The 26,951-nt window shown below is 38.8% G+C and overlaps 1 protein-coding gene across 12 annotated transcripts in view; it reads right to left on the bottom strand.

The window, feature by feature from the left end:
* AFF2 (ALF transcription elongation factor 2) overlaps positions 1-26,951 on the bottom strand; it is a 491,337-nt gene that overhangs the window by 159,814 nt on the left and 304,572 nt on the right. For all 12 annotated transcript variants that reach the window (XM_016942631.4, XM_016942637.4, XM_016942634.4 and 9 more), the window contains 1 exon segment: positions 23,544-23,588. In XM_016942631.4, coding sequence (XP_016798120.2) covers positions 23,544-23,588 — 45 coding nt within the window.

Below are 26,951 nucleotides of genomic sequence, written 5' to 3'. Positions count from 1 at the left end.
GTATTTTTTAGTAGAGACAGGGTTTCACCATATTGGCCAGGCTAGTCTCAAACTCCTGACCTTGTGATCAGTCTGCCTCAGCCTCCCAAAGTGCTGGGATTACAGGCGTGTGTAGCCATTATAAGCCAGTCACTGGGACATGGAAATGATAAAGTCAAGGACCTCTTTTTGAAGCGTTCACTGCCTGACATGCGAATCACCTTGAGAGGGGAATGAGCAAAGGTGCAGAGAATAAGGTGGTGGGGAAAGTCACTGTGCTAGGCATTTGGAAAAGGCTTCAATAGTTGAAGTGAGAGGAGCAGTGTTTTTGAACACACATGTGTGTTTATGTGTGTGCGAGTGTGTGTGTGTATCCCTTTTACAGGCTATCATTATACTTGGCACATAGTAGCTGTTCAAATAGTGTGTTTAGGTTAAGCATAAATATTAAGGTACTTACTGTAAAAGAGCTCAAACTGAAGAGATGATTAGGGCGATTTTTCAAATGACCACCTTAATGAATGCAAATGATGATGATAGTTCACATATTTCATTGTTGTTGTTATAGTCAGAGAGAGCCCCAAAAGCAACATGGACTAAGTATTAAGATAGGGAGAACTTAACTCAAGCCTAGCTCTGCCAAAAGCTATGTGGGTGGCCCTGGTCAAGTTGCTTGTCCATTCTGGGCCTCAGCTTTCCTGCTTACAACATGTGGGCTTTGACTTGGATGGCTTCTAGTTCTCCCAGTTAGCAATACTGTTCATCTCTGATTCTACCTGTTCTGCCTACCTCACAGGCTTGGCATAAGGGAAAGCAAATGAATAATTGTGTAAGGGCTTTGTAAACCATATAGTGTTGTACACATTCAAAGCTCATTGCTACCAGCCCCACAGGTATGGCTATGGCATTGTCAGTATGAGCCTGCATGCCTTGGCTTAGCAACCAGGCAGCTTGGGATCTGCCCAAGGCTCAAGATGGAGCTTGCATACACCTTTCTCCCTTCCCTCTACTAAAATACCAAGAACGTAATAAATGCAATTTTGGAAGTATTCACAAATTCTTGTGATTAAGAATAAGCGTGAATAGCTGAGTGGCTCAAATAAAAATACGGTTGAATAGAAGAATACATCTGCAAAATTGGGTTCAAGTTTATCAATATTTTCACAGGAAATCAGAAGTAAATGACTCACAAGTCATGGTAACTGAGTCATGGTAACTAACCTTGGTGTCTGACTTCCATTGGAGGGGCCCTCCCTTCCTTGCTTCCTTCCTTCCTCCCTCCTTCCTTCAGTTTTTCTTTTCCTTCCTTCTTTTATTTTTTAGTTTTGCTTTACAGATAGTGTACTCCCAAAAGGTATCCTACTGAGTAGCTTTACAAATCACCACAGACTAAGGATGAAGAAACATCAGCATCTTTCCGTCACCAAAACTAAATTAAACCTGAAAACATTTATGTGAGTGAGGTCTTGTTATTAGACTGCTGAATCTGTTTCTTTATCTAAAGGTCCTTATGCATTTACAAAAACACATATGTGTGTGTGTGTGTATGTGTGTGTGTATAGAGGAGGTGTTAATGACTTACCAGAAAAACCTAATTTGTTTGAATGAATGATTTAGACCCTTTGTATCCATGGTTCCTGACAGTTCTGTGAGGAGCCAGAAAAGGGGGAATGAAGCAGCTAAGCACCAGGTTGCAAGGGAATAAGGCGCAAGTGCCCTTAGGATGCCTAGAAAGGGCTGCCCTGGGGCTAGGGTTCAGGAGAACAGCAAACAAATCCTTCCTTGACCTTCAATCTGCTATCAATTGCTAACCAGCCTGTAGGATGCTCTGCTCCTCCCTGATAGGAGAGCAAAGCCAGGCAGGGCATTAGCACCCTTATCTGCAGCAGCAGTGGGGGTGTTAATAGGAAATGGACAACAATAGCAGGAGTAGGGTTAAGATGGGTGTTGTGGGAAGTCAGGGACCCCAAATGGAGGGACCAGCTGAAGCCATGGCAGAAGAACATAAATTGTGAAGATTTCATGGACATTTATTAGTTCCCCCAATTAATACTTTTATAATTTCTTATGCCTGTCTTTACTGCAGTCTCTGAACGTAAATTGTGAAGATTTAATGGACATTTATCACTTCCCCAATCAATACTCTTGTGATTTCCTATGCCTGTCTTTACTTTAATCTCTTAATCCTGTCATCTTCGTAAGCTGAGGATGAATGTCGCCTCAGGACCCTGTGATGATTGTGTTAACTGAGCAAATTGTTTGTAGAGCATGTGTGTTTGAACAATATGAAATCTGGGCACCTTGAAAAAAGAACAGGATAACAGCGATGTTCAAGGAACAAGGGAGATAACCTTAAAGTCTGGCCACCTGTGGGCCGGGTGCAACAGAGCCATATTTCTCTTCTTTCAAAAGCAAATAGGAAAATATCACTGAATTCTTTTTCTCAGCAAGGAACATCCCTGAGAAGGAGAATGCATTCCCAAGGGGAGGCCTCTAAAATGGCCTCTTTGGGAAAGTCTGTCTTTTTTTTTTTTACAGTTGTAGATAAGGAATGAAATAAGCCCGGGTATCCCATAGCGCTCCCAGGCTTATTAGGATGAGGAAATTCCCGCTTAATAAATTTTGGTCAGACCAGTTGTCTGCTCTCAAACCCTGTCACCTGATAAGATGTTATCAATGACAATGCATGCCTGAAACTTCATAGTAATTTTAATTTCACCCTGGTCCTGTGATCTTGCCCTGCCTCCATTTGCCTTGTGACATTTTATTACCTTGTGAAGCATGTGATCTCTGTGACCCACACCCTATTTGTGCACTCCCTCCTCTTTTGAAAATAACTAATAAAAACTTGCTGGTTTTGCAGCTTGGGGGGCATCACGGAACCTGCCGACATGTGATGTCTGCCCCAGACACCCAGCTTTAAAAACTTCTCTCTTTGTACTCTCTCCCTTTATTTCTCAGACAGGCCGACACTTATGGAAATAGAAAAGAACCTATGTGAAATAATGATGAATTATCGGGGGCAGGTTCCCCCAATAGATGGGCCCATGGAGGGAGCCACACAGCCATTTGTAAAAGGATTCAGGGGGCTGGATGTGATCTGCACAGGCTGCTGCTCCCAGTGTGGTGTGCCAGAATGTAGCCAGGCTGCTGTACAGCCTCTACAGACACAGGAACTTACCTGTTTCTCCTACTAGGCCCCCTCAGGCAGGCTTCGGAAGGACAGGGGCCCTTTGCTCAGGGTCAGGGAGCTTGGCTGTTCCAAATGAAATTCCCTTAGAGGGAAGTAGGGCATGTGGGAAGAACTACTGATCTTTTTCCTCTCAGGGCCCTCTCAGAGTGCTCTCCTGGATGTCCCATCTCAGTGGGGGCATGGGAATACTGCAATACCTCTAAGGGACAGCTATCTGAATGGTAAGAGCTTGGAAAGCTCATCTCATGTATACATACACATTAAAGAAACAGGGAAAGTTTAGTCCACAGAAAAGGGAGAGTGAGGAGTGTCTTTAAATCCATGAAAGTCTTTCACATGAAAGAGATTTGAGACCTGCTTTGTGGACCAAGAGTTTAGGACTGGCTGTATGGGTAAAGTTATCAGGGGACCAATTTTAGCTCAAACTACTAAAGAATTTCCAATCATTTGAGGTTTCCAATCATGGAGCCTACTGTCTTAGAAGGCAGTGAGCAGTTCATCTCTGAAGGCGAAATGTCCTCTGCCTAGAGCAGTGAAAAGGGATTCCTAAAAGGTGGCGGAGTGGGTGTTGTGAACCATCTGTACTGCTTTACCTAATCAGATAATCATACACTTTACTTCTGTAAAGTCAAAGATATATATGAGAAGATGCAAAACTGAATCTGGAGCAGTTGTTTTGCATGACATATAAACACGGCTGACTAAATTGACTAAGGAAATTTGTCATTCTCCCAGGGATGGGGTGGGGGAAACATGCTGAGGGGAGCCTATTGTCTCACAGTGAGACAGCTAACAGCCCAATTTGTCTGATTGTTTGCTGAACTCTTAGAAAATCTAACAACAGTGGAACCATAGACTTTCCTAGGCTTGATCACTAGCCATTCCTGCCAAGCTTTTCTAGTGGTCAAAACTCTGTTCCATTCAATTGAATGAATATTCTTCTGTTTGGAATGCTGTTAAGACAGTCTCCTGAGATTGCTCCTCTGATTTCCATGCAAGTGCTCATAGAGAGGAAGTGTAAAATCAACGGTTACATTAAACATAACTTCTTGGCCATGGCATAACAATGGGTCAATGCAAAATGCAATTCTTTTAAAAGTTTCTAACACTAACTTATGATTTAAATGGCATGGTATAAAAACCCTGGCGATGTTTCTTCAAATAAATAATGGAATTCTGTATTCAAACTCTTTAGTGCTGGCAGTTGTTTAAGGGAATCTGGAAATATTCTCCTTCGGACCCAGGAGGAGAATCTGTACATGCAAAAAGTTCAGCTCACATTGGCTGCCTTCATCCTGGCAGCCCCCAAACCAGGGTTCCATTGAAAAAGAGCCCTCATTATAATGTACAATTGGGAAGTATAGTGATCAGTATTCTGAATCTCCACTGTGTACTCAATCAGGCAATCAATCAAGCCATCTTCTTGCCATTGCCAGATGCAATCAATTCCATTTCACCCACTGAATACAACAAGAACATATATGACCATGTGCAGGGCCTATTCATGCAACTTTTTTTGGCCCAGTTACTCCTCAGGCATTCTACATTCAGACACTGCAAAGAAAGGTCTCCAAAGGTAAATACAAGGGAACAGAACACTATAGTGATATACTGGGCAGAATTCAACCAGACCTTTTTAGTTCAGCAAAAGGTTTCAGCAGCAGCAACCTCAGGCCATGGCCCATCCAACTAATGGTATTTGATTCCCTAAACACGATTGCCTTGTAAATTTTAATCTTTATTAATACCTTTGTCTTTGTCTAAATTAGGTTGAACCAGTCAGAATAGAAGACTGAACACCCCACTAGGAAATGTCATCAGATTGAACAACACCGAATTGTTTGCCTTGTTTGGTACAGGCAAAATTAACACAATATCAAAGCTTAGAAATGTAAGAACTGGCCACTGAGAAAGTGTTCTGCAAAGAGCAGTATCAAAAAGGGAATCAAGTTAGAGGGCTTTTTCTAAGTGGTCCAGTTCAGGTATGTGAGGATTCTGGGGTTTCTTGAGGGCCAGTTCTTAACATTTCTAACCCTTGAAATTGTTTCTTACATTCTTAAGCTAATTTTGACATCAGATCATTGTAACTCTTTTCAAAAGTGATTTTTAATTGCAATGTTGAATTTCCAGCTCTTCTGTTTCAAATTATTTTGCCGTCAACTACATCCAACGACCATCACTTAAAATATACTGATTTGAGATAATTCGCCAGGCTTTCATAATACTACAGCCATGTTTTTTTTTTCCTTTCACAGTCACTTCAAAAGATGGAATGACATGCTATATCCTCACAGCATGAGATGTTTCTTAATGGTTACCTTCCAATTTGCTCCTTTAGCACCAGCTCAGGCAAACCAACTTGATAAAACTCACACACTTTCATTGGCTTCTCCTCCAGCACCATTTCTAATAATCTATATTTAATTTCATTCATTCAGAAAACATTTATTGAGTGTCTATACTCCTTGCAAGGTATCTAACAGCCGGGAGGCTAGACTAGGTCCCGGTACAGGGTCTGGTGGTACTCTCTGTAGCTAGAGTATTGATAATTGGAATGAAAGTAAGGTAATAACAATTACCAGTTACCATTCGAAGTAGAAATAAAATAAGCCCATCAAAGTTGATTTTTTTTTAGAGAATAATGCACAATTTGTTATATGTTTCAGAAATGCCAAAGGGATTTGTTGATTTCACATTGTTGGAGAGATATGGTGTCAATGCAACAACACAGCAGTCCTTTAGAAAGCCAGCTTATGCTATAAGTGAAAGGTACTAGAGAATGACAACTCTAGGCAAAGGGGGGCAGAAGGATACATTTCACACAATCCTCAGTCTAAGTCCTTTCAAAGAAGTACACAAGGCATGTTAGTATTCCATTTCTAAGGGCTGCTGTAGCTTTTCAAACATGATAGCTTTCTTGTAGTTTACACTTATCACGTTAAGAAAAATGGTAATGAGGAGTTCATGACAACTACTTTTAGAAGGGACAAAAGCTCAATTGCTGGGGAATAAAGAAGTAATATCTATTTTCGTGGAAAGAAGCCTCCAGTGAAGAACTTGGCTATAGCTTTGGTCTTTCATTATTCCTGAGCTCAGTAAAAATAAGGTACCAGGCCGCTAATACAGCTGAAACTCCATCCAATATGATTTGCATGGAATTGTCTTTCCTCTGAAACAGCTATTTCAATCTTAGAATCACAGTGCCAGGGGCAGGAAAGAGAACTGGTTTGTCCCATTCACATGAAATTAACTAACAAATCTATCACAAGATGTCAGTCTAACTACTGAACACCAGGCCCTCTCTCCCGCCCCCCATCCACAGATACCCCTCAATAAAAATAAAAATAAACCAACAGAGGTATCAAATTCCTTGCAGTAGTCTGAATTTAACAACATCAAAACCACTACTAAGTCACAGTGAAATTGATTCAGAAAGCCCCCTCCAAGTATTCCAAGCCCCTAATAGGTTGAGTATTTCTGAATGCCTGGACAGTCACTCCTCTCCCCAGATTCGTTTTTCTCTACAATTCCCCAAATAACAGAAAATAAATAGCATCTGTATTCCATATTAACAGTGGCAAAATCACAGCACAAGTGAGAGGCATATCTTTTTCTAAAAGGATATTTGACTGATGAAGAAGGAGAACTTTCTAAACTCAATATGAACACTGGGGGCCAGTGGTATGTACAAAAATGTGGCCCCACAGGCATGCTATAAAGCTTCAATCCTATGTTAAACCCAGGAAAGCAGGTCCCTCTCTGCCTTGATATAAACAGCCACTTGCCAGCATAAGCTACAAGTAGCTATTGATTCATATCTGATATTTTATACTAAGTATTTGTTAAACATCAATCCAATCTGATTATTGGATTTCACTACCAAGTCTTTTTTTTTTTAATTAAAAGGTAACAATCACACAAGAAGACTATTATAAAAGTTTCTCTTATTAATAGTTTCCCATTGACATCTTTTAGGGCATCCACATTTGTACTTCAAAACATTTACTCACCATAAGGAAGGGGTGCATTCCAATTACCCCCACCCCCCGCCCCTTGCAAGCTTCCCTAATAACCCTCTGAGAATCCACTGCCAGTGGATGTCTCTAAATCCTCTTTAAACCTCTACCTTTCTTTTGGCCTAAAACATCTTTTTGGGTAACCAGATCAATACGTTTACTCCTGGCTATAAATTTAGCAAAGCACCAAATAGAAGATTCAAAGGGAACAATGTCAAACCCTTACCTAGGAAGGTTTCAGTGTGCAAATGAAACATCGGTCTTGAAGTAAATAAATAGCTCAAGGAGAACTCTACCCCACCCGCAACACACTCACAAACCTGGATCTCTCAGGCCTGGGATTCCAACTGTTACTTGTAATCAATTTGTAACTCTTGTCCAAAAGCCAGTTGGCAACCAGTGCCACAGCACGTTGCCTTCCTACTCCCACCCCCACCACTGCCTCCTGCTCATCTAGTCTCTCCTTGATTTGTATTAAAGAAGGAAAGAAATGTGCAAAATGATTAAAAAAAAAAAAAACCCTGGTCAGAGATTTGCAAGCCACCCACAGAGACTGCTATACAGCTGACAAAAACCAACCGGGCAGGGTCTCTGGGCTAATTAAACAAATTTGACAATTTGAAAAGCTGCAATGTGCCTTATGAACTATGGAGTGGTCAAAAATGAAAAAAAAAAACTACTCTATTAAAGACATGAAAGGAGCTTACATATTTAATATTCAAGAAAATCACAGGGGCAATCTAAACTCCTTGGCCAAATCACATAGAGAGTCTGTGAAGGGTTGAAATATGAAATTCAAAGTTACCCTTTGAAAATATTTGGAATTTCTGAATAACAAGAAGAGTCACAATAACAATCCAATAGGAGCTTGTATGTATTTGGGGGTTAGAATTCACTGTTTCATGTATGTTACCATATTTAATCCACTCAATAATACAGAGAAGTAGTTTTTCTTGTTCTCATTTCATAGGTCAGATAACTGAGTTTTGGAGACAATGTCATGCAGCTCAAGGACCTCTGCCCAGGTGTCCGGCTTTGAGCTCTAGGCTTTGGGCACCACCATACTCCATAGGACAGGTTTTCCAAAAGGGAACACTCCAATCATGTAGCAGAAACAAAGCTCCCTCACCTTTCTGGAAGTCCATTATAATTTGGTATAAAGAAGTACATTATCATCATTTTGTGTGTGTGTGTGTGTGTGTGTGTGGTTTTAGAGATGAGGTCTCACTCTGTCTGTCACCTCAGAGTGAGTAGTGTGCAATGGTGTGATCGTGGCTCACTGCAGCCTCCAACTCCTGGGCTCAAGCAATCCTCCTACCTCAGCCTCCCTGAGTAGCTGAGACTACAGGTGTGCACCACCACACCCAGCCAATTAACTTATTTTTATAGACATGTGGGTCTCCTTTTGTTGCCCCAGGCTGGTCTTGAACTCCTGGTCTCAAGCAGTCCTCTCACCTCAGCCTCCCAAAGTGCTGGGATTACAGGCATGAACCACAGAACCCAACTTATAATTGTTTTGAAACCACTGCCCTTACTCATGCCACACGCAACCCAATGGCAAGTGTGAGGGTCACACAATCCAAATGGCAAGTCAGTAAAAATAAGCCGATCCCTAAGGAGAGGCACGAATTTATTAAATTTCCCTTGTCACCAGAATGCATTCCAAGTAATGGCTTTTTATTCTCGAACTTTATGGAGGTATAACCGACAAAATAAATTATTAATATATATTTATGGTATACAGTGTGAGGTTCTGATGTATGTATACATTGTAAAATGATTGCCATAATCAAGCTAATTAATATGTCCACCAACTCACATAGCTACCTTTATTTGTTGTTTAAATGTTGTGAGAATATTTAAGGTCCACTCTTTTAGTAAATTTTGAGTATATAATACAGTACATCTTCAGAATTTATTTACCCTACATAACTGAAAGTTTGTACAATGAATGGCTTTTCTCAGGACTCAGTCCATTTTAACGTTAATAATCCAGATCTCAAGCCCCTGTGCAAGGTGTAGGTAAGCAACTCCCCTTAATGAAGAAATGGGACAATTAAGCCACTGGAGCTGTCCAAGTGCTGCTGTGGTACTTCCTTTAATGATGCACCTTAGGTGGATGTCTAAAGAGATGGAAAAGCTGAAGAGTGCAGGGAAGAGAGAGTGAGAGAGGAAGAGAGGAAGAGAGAGAGAGAGAGAGAGAGAGAGAGAGGAAGCAAATATGAATCAATTCCTGGGTTTTTATAGTACCATTTCTCTCCTAAAAGGGCCATTCAACGGTCTGATGTACCCTCTTATTTCCAGAGCCTAGGGATGAAAGCATTATTAATGTTATTGAACATAGGGAAAGACACTTTGTCTGAGGCCTGAGTTAGGAGTACATGGGTCCCTGCATTGCCCAACAAACCAGGCATATGCCTGAAACTTCTCTGGTCTTCTCTCTTTTGTGGGAATACTTGCTGTATCTTTTTCTACCTACTCAGACTTATTTTCTGTTCTGTCTTATATAGTAGGGGCACTGCTCAGAACCAGAGTTGAATTTGATCAATGTATTGTATATAAGACTCAGGAGGAAATAAATTAATCAGATATACTCTAAACACAGTCTAGAATACACAGTCTAGAAGGTAAAACAATATTTGATTTTATTTGATGATAAAACTCAGAATAAAAACCTAGAGCAAATCTGAAGAGATATCTGGGGCAGTTCTGTTCACTGTATCTTTCTACAGTGATGGAAATATTGAGTTTTGTGTTGTCTAATATGGCAAACACTGGCCACATGTAACTAATGAGAACTTGAAATGGATGAGGAACTGAACTTTTATTTTGTTAAAATTTAATTAATTTAAATTCAAATAGCCAGCCACATGTGGTTGGTGTTTCTGTACTGGAGAGTGCAAAAAATTCAACACTTTACAGATGGAGAACCTGAAGCACACAATGGTTAAGAGACTAGCCAAGGGTCACAGAATAAGGTAGTGGCAGGGTCAGAACTAGCTCTGAGGTCTCTTGATGTCTGGTCCAGTGTCACTGGCACATTGTTTTCATCTTAATCCCAGTTCTTTCAAAGGCCGATGCTGCATGGTCTCCACTCTGTAACACAGGACAGGAGCAGACCAGGCTCTAACAACATCAGGGTGGATTCTCCAGGTGTCAGACCTGCTATTCACTTTTGCATCAAAAGCACTAGGGGTGTGAGGATGTGCTGGGAGCTCCTGGATTAAAGAGCAGTGAGGAGGCTGCAAAGTTGGAGGATAGACTAGCTTTTCAGGTATCCTCTGAACCCAACAGGTCCTGAGAAGTAGTAAGGGAGTTGAATAGAAAATAATCAGAGGCCCAGACAGCCAGGATGCTGTTTTTACACCTTGGTTTTAGATGATTGGCCTTAGTTATTTATTTTATGATTCTGCAATTTCCAGTTAACATGTTGCCAGGAAAAGAGCAGGATGAGTCTGTTCGTGTTAGTGTGTTCATTCCAATAATGAAAGGCTTTGGGGAATGGAGTGTTTAATGGAAGCAACTTACAGGCTATCAGCCACACACACACACACACACACACACACACACACACACACACCCTGGAGGAATCACTTTAGAGAAGAAAACACATCTTGTGGAAGCTCTTTTCTTGTGATCACAGTGATAATAAGCACAGTGAATAGTGCCAAAACATTATTTGAGAGATTTGAAAATCTCTCCCATTGTAGTAGCATATGGGGCCCTGTCTTTATTCAGTACCTTGTTTAAATTGATAATGCTAGCATTATTGTATTTTGAGGAACAATATTAAAAATGGACTATAACAATGGTATTAAATAATAATTTGCAATTGAGGATGTGATGACTATCTGGCTGCGACATCTGTTACCCCACTGAACGTCAGGATTGATTCAACTGATCTGGCTGGCTAGATGGGTGTCATTTCTCGCTCTTACCACTGCTTATCTATAGAGTTGAATCCTTCTTAGGTCAAAGGTATAGGAGCAGCTGTGCTTCCCTGCTACAACCTCCAAGCAAGCTCTCACGGTCCATTTCTAGGAGAACATAGGGTAGTCAAGTTTCCAAGAATCCAGACACATCTAAATGATTGGAGCTGCATGCGGCATTTTGCCCTTCTTAAAAAGAAATTGGCAATGGAAAAAGCACACAAATGGTGATAATATATCATTTGGAGAAATAAGAAATGGAGTCATTAAAATGCCTAATATTTGTATAATTATTCTACTCAATAAGCACTATTATCTGCTTATTAACTTGTAATATTTTCATGGAAAATCAAATCATTATTGTACCTTGGGTGGAAATAACACTATGAGGTCATTTTCTCTAACCATTCCTCTAAAAATTTAAGTCATTTAATAAACACATTACATCTAATCTATGCACTTTTTATGCACCTACACTTGTCACCTTTGTGTGCATGTATGTGGGGGGGCCTTCTGGAATTGGCCAAAGAGACAGAATAAGGATTTCCACACAGACTATGACCTAATGGACCTCACATTCTACCATAAGAGGCAACTCCCCAACATACACACATACAAAGGCCAAGTGTAGATATATAAAAATTGCTATGGGGACCTAGAAGACAGATAGAGAAATTAATTCATTAATATCTGTGATCTCTGTGGTGGATCTTACATGGTGTAAATAGGAGGTCACCAGACAAAGACAGGAGTGGATGAGATCACAGGCAGAGGGAGGGGGCAACACACAGAGGCAGAGGAGGAGATGGCACATTTGATAAAGGGGGAGAAGTCTGCAATGGATGTGGAAAAGGGCACACAGTTGGGAGCATTGGCAATATGTGAGGTAGGCATGAGTGGTGACATAAAGGAAGGACTTTGACTGCCAAGATCTGGGTTTGGAAGTTTATCCTCTAGGTACTGGGGGAGCACAGTGCCTCTATTGAACACTTTCAGTGACAAAGACCTCACCTCCTTCTACCCTTGGACAGATCTACCAATTAGAACAGGGGAGAAAGGAAGGATCTAATTGAGTGCTCCAAGCACTATCCCAGAGGTTTCATATGCATCATCTCATTTAATTGTCCCTATAATTCTGAGAATTAGGGCATATTATCTCACTTTTGTAAATGAGGTACGAAAAGGTTAATTTACCCAAAAACATTCAGCAAGGGAGAAGAGCTGAGCTCTACTGTCTTAACCATGATGCCCCACCCCCCAGAACATTCTTGCTTGTATTGCCCTAATATTTATCCCTCTATAAGTGTCCCTCAAAAGTTGGATCCCACCATTTGAGGCCTTCTATCCCAAATGCAGCCTCTGAGTCTCTTGCTTCCACAGGGTAGTCTCTCAGGCAGCCACAGCCTGCTCCCTCTTCTAGTTCAATTTTCTGCTGTTTAATCTAGTCTATCTCTTTAGACGTTCCAGTTTGGAAACTACCCACTATCCTGGTTACTCTTTGCTAAGTGCATTTTAGTTCAGCAATATAACTCTTAAATTGTTTTTTCATTTTTATTTAAGTTCAGGGGGTAAACATGCATGTTTGTTACATGAGTAAATTGCCTCTTAAATATTTTTATGAAAGTAATATAAATTATAGAAATTGAGAAAATATAAAAAAGAAGAAACTCACCCATAATTCTAACTCTAACAAAATAAGAACTATCATTTCAAAATATTTTCCTTCAGTTTCTTTTTAGTCATTTTTTATAGAGATATAATACTTAAGTACATAAAATGTTATATTCTGGTTATTTCAGTAAACATTATCTCATAATTTTTCCTCATGTTGTTACATCATCAGCAAAGCCATCTTTTTAATGGTTGGTTATGATTCTGAATGTATAAATCTGAGTTTGCTTAACTATTCTCCTATTGTTAAATATATAGTAGCATTTTTTGCTATTACAAAGAATTGTGTAATGAATAATTTTGTTCACATAGTTTTTCTAGGAGCTTGGATTTTTCTCATAGCATGAATTTTCTAAAGTGGGATTATAGATTACCAGTGTCCCTCTAAAAATAGAGTAGCCAACCCAAATAAATGGAGAGGCACATTGACCACATCCATGAGATGAAAGATGCACACAGTAAAGGTGTTAATTCCCTCAAAATTGATTTATAGATGTAATGCAATACTAGCCAACATTTAAGCAGAATTCTTTGTAAATATAAATAATATATCTAAAATTTGTATGGAAAGGAAAAGGAACTAGGATAGCTAAACCATTTTAGGAAAAGAACAAAGTTGGAAGATTCACATTATGCTATTTTCAGACTTACAATATCTACAGAAATTAAGACATTATGGTATTAGTGAAAGGTCAAGGACACAGACAAGTAGAAGAGACTGGAGAGTCAAGAAGTAGACCCACACAAATATGGTCAATTGACTTTTTACAAAAATGCAAAAGCAATTCAATGGAGAAAGATTAAATACAATCTTTTCAATAAATCGTGCTGGAACATAATGTAAATCTCAACCTATACCTCACATCACACATAAAAATTAATCCAAAATGAAGACTTAAATAAAACTCTTAGAATAAAACATGGGAGAATTTTTTTGACCTTGAATTAACCCAAAAGTTCTTCGACTTGACAGCAAAATAATAATCCATAACATGAAACAAAGATAAATTGGATTTTATCAAAATTAAGAAATTTTGCTCTTAGAAGGATATCACCAAGAGAATGAAAAGACAAGCCACAGCCCGAGAGAAAATATTTGCAAATCACATATCTGACAAATGACTTATGTCCAGAAACAATAAAAGCTCTCAAGATTCATTTATAAGGTAATAGACAACCTGATTTAGTAAATGAGTAAATGATTTGAACAGACACTTCATCAAAAAAGATATACAAATGGGAAATAAGTACATGCTGAGTAAGTGGTCTTTCATACTTGGCTGGTGTAAATGCAAAATAGTACAGCCACTCTAAAAGCAATTTAGTATGGTTTTTATAAATTTAAACATACTCTAAGCATATGACTCTGCGATCCCACTCCTAGGTATATTCCAAAGATAAATGAAAACATGTGTTCATGCAAAAATCTGTATATAATTATTAATACCCACATTATTCATAATCACCAAAAACTGCTTGGTTTGAAATTTTGGCTCTGCCACTGGTTAGCTGTCAAACTTAGAAAGTCACTTAAGCTCAGAGTACTTCCACATCATTATCTAACAAGGGGATGATAATAGTACTTGCTTCTCGGCATTGATATAGTGATTATATGAGTTACTATATGTGAAATTCTTCTAACAGTGCCAGGTACAAAAAAATGCTAGGTAAGTGGTACTACTATTAGTATGTACTTTGGATTCAGGCCAACATGAGTTCCAATTCTGTGTTAGCTGCTTCATAACCATATGAATATATGATTCAGGGCAATTTTCAACCTCTCTAAGGCCTCCAGGCTGTCATCGACCCATTAGCCTGTGGTCTCTGGGTAATGAAATAAGCACTACTGGAGGAAATTATATAATCTACAGATTGAAACCTGTATAAATATAATATCTTCAATATCACCTGGAGCCTTGATGTTGCCTCATAATCTTACTATATTCCCTTAGAGTGAGAGACTTCTCTCTCTTTCAATTACTCTTTCATTCTCCAGTCTCCTCTAACCTCTGAACTTTCCCCTGACTGCTTCTTATCCCTGCCATCTAATTATGAGACTTGATCAGAAAATTAAAAATAAATTAAAATCTTCCATATATACTTCTAATATTTTATGTTTTTGTTTTTAATCTTTAATACATCTAGAAGTAATGTTTTTGTATGGCGTGAGGTAAGGATCCAAGATTAACTTAGGGAGAACACAAACGTCTGTGACATTGTCTTCCTTTTCAGGAATTGTATGCCTTTTTATTGAAGTATTCTTTGGCATCTCTCATAGTGACTTAGTTTGTTTATACAGCTCTGACGCAATTCTTGTTACATCAATTCATAAGGTGTAAAAGGATTTTTTTGCCCATTACATCTTATAGTTGCTTGCTTTATATGTAAAGACTATTTTTTGCCATACATTTATTTTGCACACAGCAACTTTGCTGAATTTGTGTATTAGTCATAATAGTGTTTTCAGTTAATTTGTTTCTGGTTTCCAGGAAAACAATATATGTATAATGTACAAATAGTAACCATTTTAAGCATTATCTCTCACTTTAATGCCTCTTATTCTTTACATATTTAATTGTCTTGGCTAACCTCCAGAAAAACATAAAATGATAGTGGTATAAAGAACATCTAGTCTTTTTCTTGACTATAATGAGAATGCTTTCAGAGTTTCTCCATGAAATGTGATACTAGCCTTTGGGTTAAGGTGGATATATTTTATCACATTAAATATGTTTCCACTTATTTCTATTTTATCAAGAATGTGTATTCAGTTTTGTCAAGTGTCTTTTTTCATCTAAATGAAGATGACTGTGTAATTTTTCTTTTTTTATTCTCTTTGTAAAAGGCATTATACAAATGGATTTCTTAACACTGAACCAGTTTTACACTCCTGGAATAAAACCCACTTGGTGATATTGTATATCCTTTAAAGTGCTGTCTGATTCTGTTTGTTAGTATTTCATTAAGGAGCTTTGCAACAATAATCATAAATGATACTATTATGCAATTTTCTTTTTTGTGTTCTATTTTTGTCAGATTTTAGTATCAAAATAAAAGCTAGATTGGCTTTTCTAAAAAGTACTTTGCAAATTTTTCTTTTTGTTCTATGTCATGTAAAAGTTATACTGTCATATTTTGTGAAAGTTTAGTTTAATTTCCTCACGAAATCCCATCTGGGAGTGACGCTTTTGTTAAGGGGTGGGGAGAGTCTTCATTTCATTGATGGCTATAAGCCTGTTTACATTTTCTGTGTTTTCTGGAGTTAATCTCTGTCAATTACATTTCACTAGAAAAACCATCCATTTCATCCACCGGTTTATATTTATTTGTACAGAGCTGAGAAAATTGCTACTCATTATTCTCTTAGTTTTCTCTGTATCTGAGGTTATTTCTGTTTATTAGTTCTTGTTTTATGTATTAGTGTTTTCCCTTTTTTCTTGATGGCGTTAAGTAACCAAGTATCTATTTTATTGTATTATTGTTTTATTTGGGAAAAGGATCTTGAATTAATTAATTATAATGATTTTCTGTTCATAATTCATTAATTCACACCTCCTGATTTATCTATTTTTTAAATAGAATCTTTAAGTTCCTGTATCACTGAGTTTGTTCTTGTCTTTTCAGATAAAATTGCTTCATGGTTTTAACAAATTCATGCCACTATGTTGGTCACAGCTTTAATTTTTCCATAAAAATATTGTTTTTCTGGTACACTTTTCTCACATGCTTTTTTGTGTATTTTTTTTTTTTGCATAGATCTTGTGGTGATTCTTTTTTATTACTATTTTTTTTTCATGTCAAGAGTTCTTCCAGGACCAGTCAGGGCTGTGGCTGAATTCCAGACTAGCAGGAATTCTCTTCGGAATACAAGGCTGTGTGCCCAAATGCTTTCAGGCTTTACTTCTCTGTTATCAATAAACATCAGCCCTACAGGCTACTTGCAAAGCAGCATCTCATTCATCCACCTTGCCTCACTAACAAAGTGCCTTCCACAAATATGGATCATTTATGTAATTTCTCATTCAGTCCTGCCTTCCCTACTTCTCAAGACTGTGTCCCAAACTTGGTCCATGGAAGCTCCCATCTCCAACTTTAATGCCCATTCTTATTATTCTAATACTGTTTTTGCTTTTCACCATGTTCCACTTATTCTGAAAATCAGTGTTTCTTTCATCTACTATGCCACAAATCCAAGACCATGGGAATCACTTATTGGCTTCTTCCCTGTTTGACCTTCACAAAATAAATTGTGAGTCAGGCTTATGGATACCCTTTAGTTACATCAATTATGGAGTTTCAGTTTATTTTTCTCATTCTCCTGAATGCTTCTAATGACAAACGAGAGAAGGGACAAGCCTTGTTTTATTCTTTCCTTCTTTCTTTCATTTCAAAACTGGGAGATGCCTACCAAATTGATTCCAAGAGGCTACTTCCTCAATGTGTTTTGCAGAGACCCGGGTTTCACCTTTACACAGATGCAAGTGGAATGGTTAACTTCCTTGCATTACTTCTCCTTTCCCCAGCCCAATCCCACTAGCAAAGCTAGTACAAAAATGCTGGTTCTTAGACAACAGTTGGAAGCTGTTACTTCTTTCAGATAAGCTTAGAATGCTTTTTGGCAAACCAATGTGTTGTTTCATTACTCTCTCCTTACACCCAAGATACAGAAAACAGGTGTAAATTCTACACATGGCCTAAATTCTCACCTGCTTTCATCCAATTCAATAGAAAATCACAAATCACCATATTCACAAAAAGAAACAGGTTGACAGAGAACAGACTTATTTTTATAGCATACCTAAGATATACAGGAACTGATAAATTTACTCAGCTATTTTAAAGGGGCTACTCTTGCTCATTCTCTGGACAGCTAAATGCTGGGTTGCTAAGTTACTTCTATTTGATATCACCTCTTCCCTGACATCTCCCCATGTTTGACAGGTTCCCATGATTCACTGGCCCAGTCACCTCATTACTCATATTACTCACTTTCCCAATGACGTCTGTAAAATCATTTAAAATTCACCTCATATATTAGCTGCAAACCCCTAGATTCCATATAAAAATATTTAAACTGCTTGACAGGTTCTAAGTGCATTTGGAAGCACACTGGATGGCTTACCTGCATTGTTCACATAAAGTTGTTATAATTAAATTTAGCATCTTTCTTCTGGGTTGGTTTGTGTTTGAGAAAAGAGGAAATGATTACTAGGAGGCATATAATGGATAATATCTCTTATGAGCTAATTTGGTTCCATGAATAGCTCACCTCACATATGCATGCTACGTATTAAGTCCATTAGTGCTTTGAATTAGCTTCAGAAAAGGTAATACTGCACATAATTTACCCAGTCAAGGGCATTTTCACCTGCTGACAAATTTACATATTTCCCAGTGCCATTAGGTAAGAACTAGTCATCAGATTAGCAAAGGGCACAATCATTAGTTAGTTCATTTATTTGACTCCATCAATGTTAACATTAATTATAGTCTAAATTATATTTAGGAATTGTCTTTCTTGGGCGGAACACTATATTACTATTTCAAGAAACTATAATTTTAAAAGTCCACATCCAAATAAGATACATGCTTTCTGAAACATTCCAGAAGGATTCCTATTTAAGACAGCTATATAGAAAATCGTTTGCATGAATCCAAGTTGAACATTATTTATACATTAATTTGACAGGATATAAAATCAATTGCCTAATTATTGGTTAAATTTATAAAAGAAATTCTACTGAAAGGTGCTTGATTATGCTGCATAGTTATGATAATATAATCAAATTTCCTTTCAGACATAATTGTCCGACCAATTTTGTTCCCTGATCCATTTTTTTTTCTTACTTGCAAGATGGGCTTTTTCATTTATTTCCCTGTTAAAAAATAAAAATAAAATAACAAGCACTGCCCTGTAAATATTTGGTAATTTTTTTCCATGCTAAAACTGTTAACTAAAACACAAGCTTAATAAGTAGAATTGCCATAATTTAGAATGCTGTAAACACAGATCATACTGTAATCAAAAAGAGGTGGCCAAGTAGGTGTTTACCAACCTGATCCATATGGCAGGAAGAAATCTGTAAGAAGATACAGTTTATCAAATCAAGTTCCCTAAATCCTAGCTAGCAAATTCAGCATCCCTCATAAACACTGAATTACCCTTACAGATGTTTGCCTATGAAATTATCAACCACAGAAGGTGCTTTGCTAGGAGAGACAATCTGTTTAGCATCAAATCTAAAAGAAATGCTCTATCTGCATTTTTGATTCCAGAAAGGATTTGATAGTTTCTTGATTTTTTAAAGTAAATTCTTGCTATGAACAAATAAATCATACTACTGTAGAACAAATAATCATTGAGCATCCATCCTTAGCTAGTAGCATTTAGAGCATGCTGCTCTCCTTGGCTTAACTCTTCCAGAAATGATTACTCTAGGATCCATAAAACCCCGTAGAGCTCAGAAAAGAAGCTGCTGCTGGTACCCATATTATTACAGATGAGCTGCCTAGGAATCCCTCACATGATTGATGAATTGTAACTGCAAAATGCCATCACTGTGGCCAGAGCTGTTATTATTTTTCATTTCCGTTTGCACGTGAGGGTAGCTTGACTCTAAAGAGTAAACAGCATGCTGACGGAAGCAAGTGTAAAAGCTGGGATGCATTGCACAGATTGCTGCCTTTAAGTTTCTGATTTGTAAAATTCACAATAAGCGATAATATGCCTGAAAAGGAGCAAAGACACCTGAATTCGTACAGCTCATTTTGTGGGAGAAGGTCAGTTTGGTGGAAAGGTGTTGTAGGCCAGTGAATTCTAGTTTGTTCAAAAAACTACTTAAATTATTCTGGCATAACTGAATTTGTACAAATTGAGGAAACAACAGAAGCTGAAATGAATTGGTGGTTGAATCCACTATAATGTTAATCATAAAGCAGACTGGAGCCTGTTAAATAAGAATGAATTCAGATAAGCCAACAGGACCAGAAGAACGGATAGTATGACTCTTGTCAGAGACTTGGAGAACTGTGACCTGAGGCAAATTACTTCACCTCTCTGACTTTCACTCTTTACTATTCTGTAAAGCATGACTAATAATACAATTTTTGAGGGTTATTGTAAAGGTTCAAAGACATAATGTGCTTATGAACTGTGCCTGACATGCAATAGACAACACATTACTATTATCAGTTGTTTTATTATTAGAAGAAAATTTGCTATTGTTTTATTATTATTTGAAATGAGATTCAAAATATTAAAGAATGACAAAAAAGAAGAATTAATTTCTAAGATCTGTTCAAATTATGTTGGTTTGCTGGTATTCTTAAAGTTGCTGGAAATGTCAGCTACTGTCTGAAGCAAGTTTGTTTAACATCCAGAGATTCTCACTCTAGATTTGTGACAGGGTGATTGAGAGTTGGGTGTAGTGCAAAGATCACTAGATTTAGAAAACAAAGGCCAGATACCATTTTACTTCTGCCACATACCAGCCCCACCCTGGACTGCAGGTCATTTAACCTCTCTGGACTTCGATTTCATGAAATAATAAGAAACTACCTTACTCCTTATGACCAAATAAGACAACGAGGTTCAAGTGCTTTGAAAATCCGTCACCTGCTATAGGAAAATAAGGTTGACACATCAGGTCAAGTTAGCCTGTTATAATCTGATTGCATCTGTGAGGGCATGAGGGCAAGAAGAAAATTGCTGGAAGACCAGACAAGGTGGGCTCCAGCATATTATAGCACTTTGCCCAGGGGGGCAAAGAAAGAAAAGTGGACCCACAGGTTTGAAGGGGAGCTGAGAACATTGCCAGATGAATGGTGAGAGGGGCTTTCAAGAGAAACCAACTGGCTTGAATTTGGACAGCATTTTGAGAAAGGGGGCCATAACAAAACACATAAGGCAAAAGTATTTCCATAGCCTGGAGGATTGAGGGGCTGAGAGTGGGGAAAGGCTGGTTGTGTTGCATTTGGTTAATAAAAGAAGTCTGTCCCCATGTGAGATGAAGTGGGTTTGTATGTGTTTGCTTGCCAGGCTGTGGAGGGAAAAAAGGGGGATCAGGGAGGTGGGAAAGTTGGGAGAGCAAATGGACTCAGATTTTCATGGTGCAGATGCAAACAATGTGTATAATTTAAATATTCCTTCATTGGAGGTGGGTAGAGAGATGGGCGGGGTAATAACTAGCCCATGCTTCTAGATGAAGAAACTGAAAAGCAACACAGCTAGGAAATAAGGGAATCTCATGAGCAACTGGAAGCCAGCTCCTCCACTCCGGGGCTAGTGCTCCTTCCTCTGCATAGCTCCCCTCAGTGAGGAGAGATGACAGTGTTTGGGCCTCTGCTTAGTTTGAAAAGCAGCGAGCATGGCCAGGAGAGGTAGGGAGAAAGATAAAATGTACTTTTCCCTAAGAAAGGGGTTTATGGGGAATGAGGTGACAAATTTACTGCGGAACCCGTCACAGGCCTCTAAGGCCCTCAAACCAAAAGGAACATGAATGTGTAATTAAGACAAAAAGCCCAACAAGCATGCTCTATTGTGACATGCAAGGTGGTCTATAAAAATTTAACAATTAGTCATAAAATTGGGGACACAAATTTCAGAAAGCTTATTTTTATTCGAAGCATGGGGAATGAAACATTCTTTCTTTAATAAAGGAAGGCCCACTCATTAACAGCGTTGTTGGAAAAAAAAAAAAAAGAATTCTATACAATCTATAGCCCTTCAAAAAAAAAGAGACATTTCTCTAGATTCTCTTTCAAGAATAACAGAAGGACTTTTGTTACTTTCTCAAAGCATGCTATCTTTTGTGAGCCTATTAAGGCAACCTGCTTCTTTTCTTTCCATGTGTAAGTGAAATTCTGTTGTTTCTCTAAGTGGCTCCTTTAGGAGACTGGTGTCGCCAGCCTCAGCCAGGTGTTCACCCTCCTTCCTGCATTTAGTCACATAACCACCTAGGCACCAGGGCTGGGTTGCTTTTAAGTACGTAATTTCGATTGTGACAAATTAGTGAGATTTTGAGATATGCCTGGCATTCCTTTGGGAGTTTATAAAAAGGCCACTGAGTTTATTTATGCTCGTGACTCGGAGAAGAAAGGAATAACAAGGTTACTATCTAGAGCAGAGTAAGACATTTCTTTCAATGTTATTACCTTCTGTTAAGGAAGGCTGTTGACAAGTGAGCAAGGACTGAATGTATTTTCCCAATGGGAAAGGCCTGAGTTCCCAGTGTGCATTCCTTTTGTGGTGCTCATAACAGCTGCCTCGTCTCCACCCAAAACGTCGGGCCCCTGAGACAGATGACTGAGGGGTTGCTGGGTTCTTATCTTACCAAAGTAGTCAGCATAGTCCTAATCTAGCAGTCCCCAACCTTTTTAACACCAGGCACTGGTTTCATGGAAGACAATTTTTCCGCAGATGAGGGGGTAGGGAGTGGGAGTAGGGGTGGGGAGTTGGTTTTGGATGAAACTGTTCCACCTGAGATCATCAAGGCATTACATTCTCATGAGGAACACATGGTACCAGTCCATTGACTTGGGATTGGGAACCCCTGCCCTAATCCATATAGTCTCATCGTTGATCAAAGCGATATGACTGACTCATCTCTTTAATAGTCAAGAACAATGTTCTTGGGCTGCAACAGGTGCACGAATGTGTACATCAGGTATACTCCGGGTGGCAAGCCATTTCAATGGTAAACAGCTTTTGGCTCTCGACTATTCCTTTGGCTGCATTTTCTCAGGGCTTGCTTCAAACACTGGGCTGCTGAGAAGGCACTTACTGGGAGAGGGGGATCAGGAGGGAGTTGGAGTGACTTTGGTAACTGAGGAAAGGGGGTGCCAAATTTTCACTGGCACATAGATTATTTTCTTTCCCAGATAGAAAGCCTTCATGGTTTTTACATGACTACACTGGTCATCATTTATCACAATAGCCAGCATTTATATACCACTTGGTAGCCTATAAGGGAGTTAGGGCAGGTATTATTGTCCTCTTTTACAGACGAGGAAAGGAGATTCAGAGAGATAAAGTCATCTGTCCAAGGTCACAGAAGTGACAAATGGTAGAGCCAGGACAGGAGCTCAGGAGCTCATTACCATGACTCCTATTCTTGAGATTCCATACTGCCTTATGATGCCAATGGCCAGAGAGAGCAGACAGATATGTTTTTCTTGCTTAACTTTGGTTTCTTCTTTTGGTTTGATTGTTTACTTCAGAAGAGATTATAGCCATTCTTTCAACTTTGTTCTGCCCTCAAGGCATTCACTCACTTCCATAAGTAACACTTTCCACAACATGCCATCATTTTCAAGTCTCTCATCTTCTCCTCCTCTCCCATTCCCACATCTCTTCCCCTTATTATAGGCCACAATCAATCTCGGTAACCATGTTCCACGTAGTGGGCAGCAGCAGTGAGATTGAGCTGAGATCCCAGAAAGGTAAAAGGCAAAGGTTTAGGGTATGGTGCTTGAACAGGGAACGTTTCCTAAAGAAGGTGGTAAGTCTCTGTCTGAGAAGGATATAGGAATGGATAGGGCAGAAGCTTAGTGATATTAGAAGACTAGCTTGATTACAAAATGGAAAGAAGACAGGCAAGAAATGAGGCCACTGGAATAAGCAGAAGGGTCTTGAAGTAGAATGTCAGGATTCCCCATCATGAAACTCCTTGAAACAGAACAGTAATTACTTTAAACAGCTTAAGCAGATAGATTGCTTCATTATTAAAAGGCACAAAAATAAAGGTTTAAACTCACCCGCAAGATTTCTTCAACACAGCTTGGATCACTGGGAAGGCTTACCTGAAACAAAATAAACAGAAAACATTAGGCACAATCTACTTCTTCTTCTTGTATAATAGTTTACTCTGTAGGACAAACTGTAAAGCAAGAAAATCTAGCTATCAATTTTTTCCTATTAAATACAAAAGAATATCTGCAAATGGCTAATTTTGTTTTACTTTAATGAAGCGGTAAGATCGCAGTGCATGGTGCAGAAATAAAGTGACTCCTTGTTCTGTCACTGATTTGCTTTCAGGCACTGACCCATCCCCCATCCCCTGGGGCTTCTCTTTGCTCATCTATCCAAAGAGAGCTTGATCTCGTGATCTTTAAGGCATCTTTGACCCTCTGACATACTTTTGTATATTATTCATTAAAAATATAAGGCCTATACGAAACACTTTTGTGATTAAATTGAGTTCTTTTTGAACTTGGGAGTCCAACTAGGCACCTACAAAACACTAAGGATAACGGCCTGTGTAAATTGCATGCTTGCCTTGGCAGTTAGAAAAAGTCTCAGAAGTATACTCAGTGAATCCCATGATCCATTTTTCCCAGTGTGACACCTTCCTAATGAATCAAGATTCAAGTCACTAGCAGAAATGTACTGAGGGTTTACTCCATGTCAGGCCCATAGCCCTTTCCTGCAGGTGCTTTATAGTCAGTGAAAGCAAGAAGCGAGATAACAAAATAAGAAACCAGCTGTAAGACAGTGCATGATCAGGAACTTGAGAGTCAGGCAACCATCTAGAAAAATCTCTGCTGATCACTACATTATCTGTGCAGGTTTTAGGCATCCCCCAAACATTCCTAACTCCCCTTCACACCTTCACCCTCTCCAGGATTGCAATCCGATCACATCTGCTTCCTGCCTGCTCTGGTAAGAACAGTGGGTCTCTCATTCACTGCCTTGAAAGATGAAAGCCCAATCCTGTTAAGAGAGCACTGCCATTACATTGACATTGCCCAGGCCTCTTGCAAGGACGATTATTAACTCCCCAACAGACTGAAGTATGGACTCAACTATACTTGGGGAAATGAAGAATAGAATATGGCACTAGATTTCCTCACCTGTAAAAACTACAAGTTAAACAATACAGCAAATCTTCAAACAGCATTATGGTCACTTCTGTACATGTATTAATTACAACCAGTATTTATTGAAGACCTTCTACATGGAAAAGTCCCTGCTCCAAGAGGCCCAAAATCCCAAATAGGGGAGACAGCCTGAGACAGTCACCAATAATGAAGGGCTATCAATTCTAGATGGCCCAGTATAGCCCCAGGTTACACTTCTTATCTGTGTAATTATTGATAGTATTCCCTTTCCCTCTCAAAAATGTCCTCCAGTTTGGATGACAAATTTATACAGTCATCCTTCTGATAACAATAATACTCTAATACTAGGTAGAAGAAACAGTAGAAGAAAAGACTTAAGTTGGCTGGGCATACCTTGTAAAGAATCTAAAATACAGGTTTCATATAGAGAACCACTGGTGATTTGGTGTAGCACAATTCATTCATTCATTCAACAAATAATTTTGGAGAGCCAAAGACTGTGCCACTTGGTGCTAGGCAGAGATACAATGGGAAGCAAGAGGAGACACAGTTTCCTCACTCATGGAGTTTACAGGCTCAATAGGAAGGTGAATATGAAGAATCACATAGTTAATGCACAACTATAAGCTCTGGGGAAGTACAAAAAGGTGACCATCCCATGGACACTAGTTATGCAAAATGGAAGGTTCTGTGTTCAAAGAAGTATGGGAAATGCTGCAACCCATATTGTATCCCCCTTTGGAGATCCATGATGCAAATAAAAAGCTGTGAGACACCTGTCTAAAATTTTTAATAAAGTACATTCCCAACTTCCTTGGCTTCAGTCTTGGGTTTTTAGTTTTAGTTGTTTGATTGTTTGTTTGCTTGTTTTATTTTCCAATTAATAACTACTGTTATTCCACACAATGAATGTTTGCAGAATATACACTGGAAGATGCTGGTCTAACATGTTTATATGATTATACAACTAAACTGGTAATTCTCAACTGCAAATACAATCTCACTCCATTGTTCAGTGCTGCAGCAACTGTATTTTCCAAGAGAGTTCTTGAACTTCTAACAAATACATTCCCCAAATACAAAGGTCAAAGGATTATAAGAAAGGCTTAAATCTTCAATATCATTGTTGTATTGTATTAGAGTGGGCAGCCTAGGCTAAAAATGTATGGCCCAGTCTCATGAAAAGGTCTTTGTTCGCCTTTTCCCACGCAAACACATCAGTGTTAATTTTTAAATCACAGTGAAAATATATCAGTGATATGCAGACACAGCAAGAGCACCTGCTGATGAGTCAAAAGGGTTGGGAGGGAGTCCTGGCCCTACCACTTGGGAACAGGACTTAATAACTGTACCTTTCTGAGTTCTAGTTTTTCCAAATGTAAAAGAAAAGGAAAGAATAATAGTAATACCCATCCTTTTTTAAATCTCACGGGGTTTCTGTGAGCATCCTGTGAAATAAGTGATGTGAATGTGCTTTGTAATCCGCAAAGCCCAATACATTACCCCTTGTCCTGTTGTTCTCCTTACTTTTCTTAAGTCCTGTCTTCTCGTCTTTTCAAACTAAGATTTGACTCACTCTTGCCAACTGAAAATATCATCTCTACTCTTTGAAATATAAATATCCACTTCTTTATGGGAGGAAATACTGTCAGAAGAGAAAGAGTTGTGGACTCTGGAGCTTTGCAGCACATCTAATAATGACTGACTATTGGAGTCGGCAGCACTCAGGACAGACAGAGAACTCTAAAGGCAAGAACAGTCAAATAAATATGCATTCACACTCAGTGATTAGATATTTTTCTTTAGAAAACACTAAAATCCAGCATTCTCATGAAGTTACTAGTTCCGCAAATTCATCTAGCCCGGGCCCACTGCTGTTTTCTCCGTAAGACAACCACATTTGAACCGCAAGTGCTTTTCCTTCCTGCAAGTGCTTTTTAATTAACCAGCAAATATTTCCTACGTGCCTAGCACAGTGCAAAGCATGGAGAGTTGGTAATACAAATCACTCGGAGTCTCAGGTTCTTTCTCTCAGAGTTAAATGTCTAGATGGGATAGGAAAACAAACAATTAGAAACCCACTGGGACATACATTGTAAGGTAGTCATGACAAGGGTAATAGGATCGCATTCATTCGCCTGTCCGCCTATTCATCAGCTCTCCCATTTATTTCTTTAGACAACAAATCCTGATTGAGCTCACACTGTGCTCAGGATGGTGCCAAGAGGGAGGATTTAAAGACATTGAAGACAGCATCATTTCTGCCTTCAAGACTCCACGCAAATTGAGGAGACAACATTTACGGGGAAACAGACAAGACCAAAC

Source organism: Pan troglodytes, chromosome X, assembly GCF_028858775.2.
Source record: "Pan troglodytes isolate AG18354 chromosome X, NHGRI_mPanTro3-v2.0_pri, whole genome shotgun sequence".
Taxonomy (NCBI): domain Eukaryota; kingdom Metazoa; phylum Chordata; class Mammalia; order Primates; family Hominidae; genus Pan; species Pan troglodytes.
This window is presented reverse-complemented; position numbering and strand designations above follow the sequence as displayed.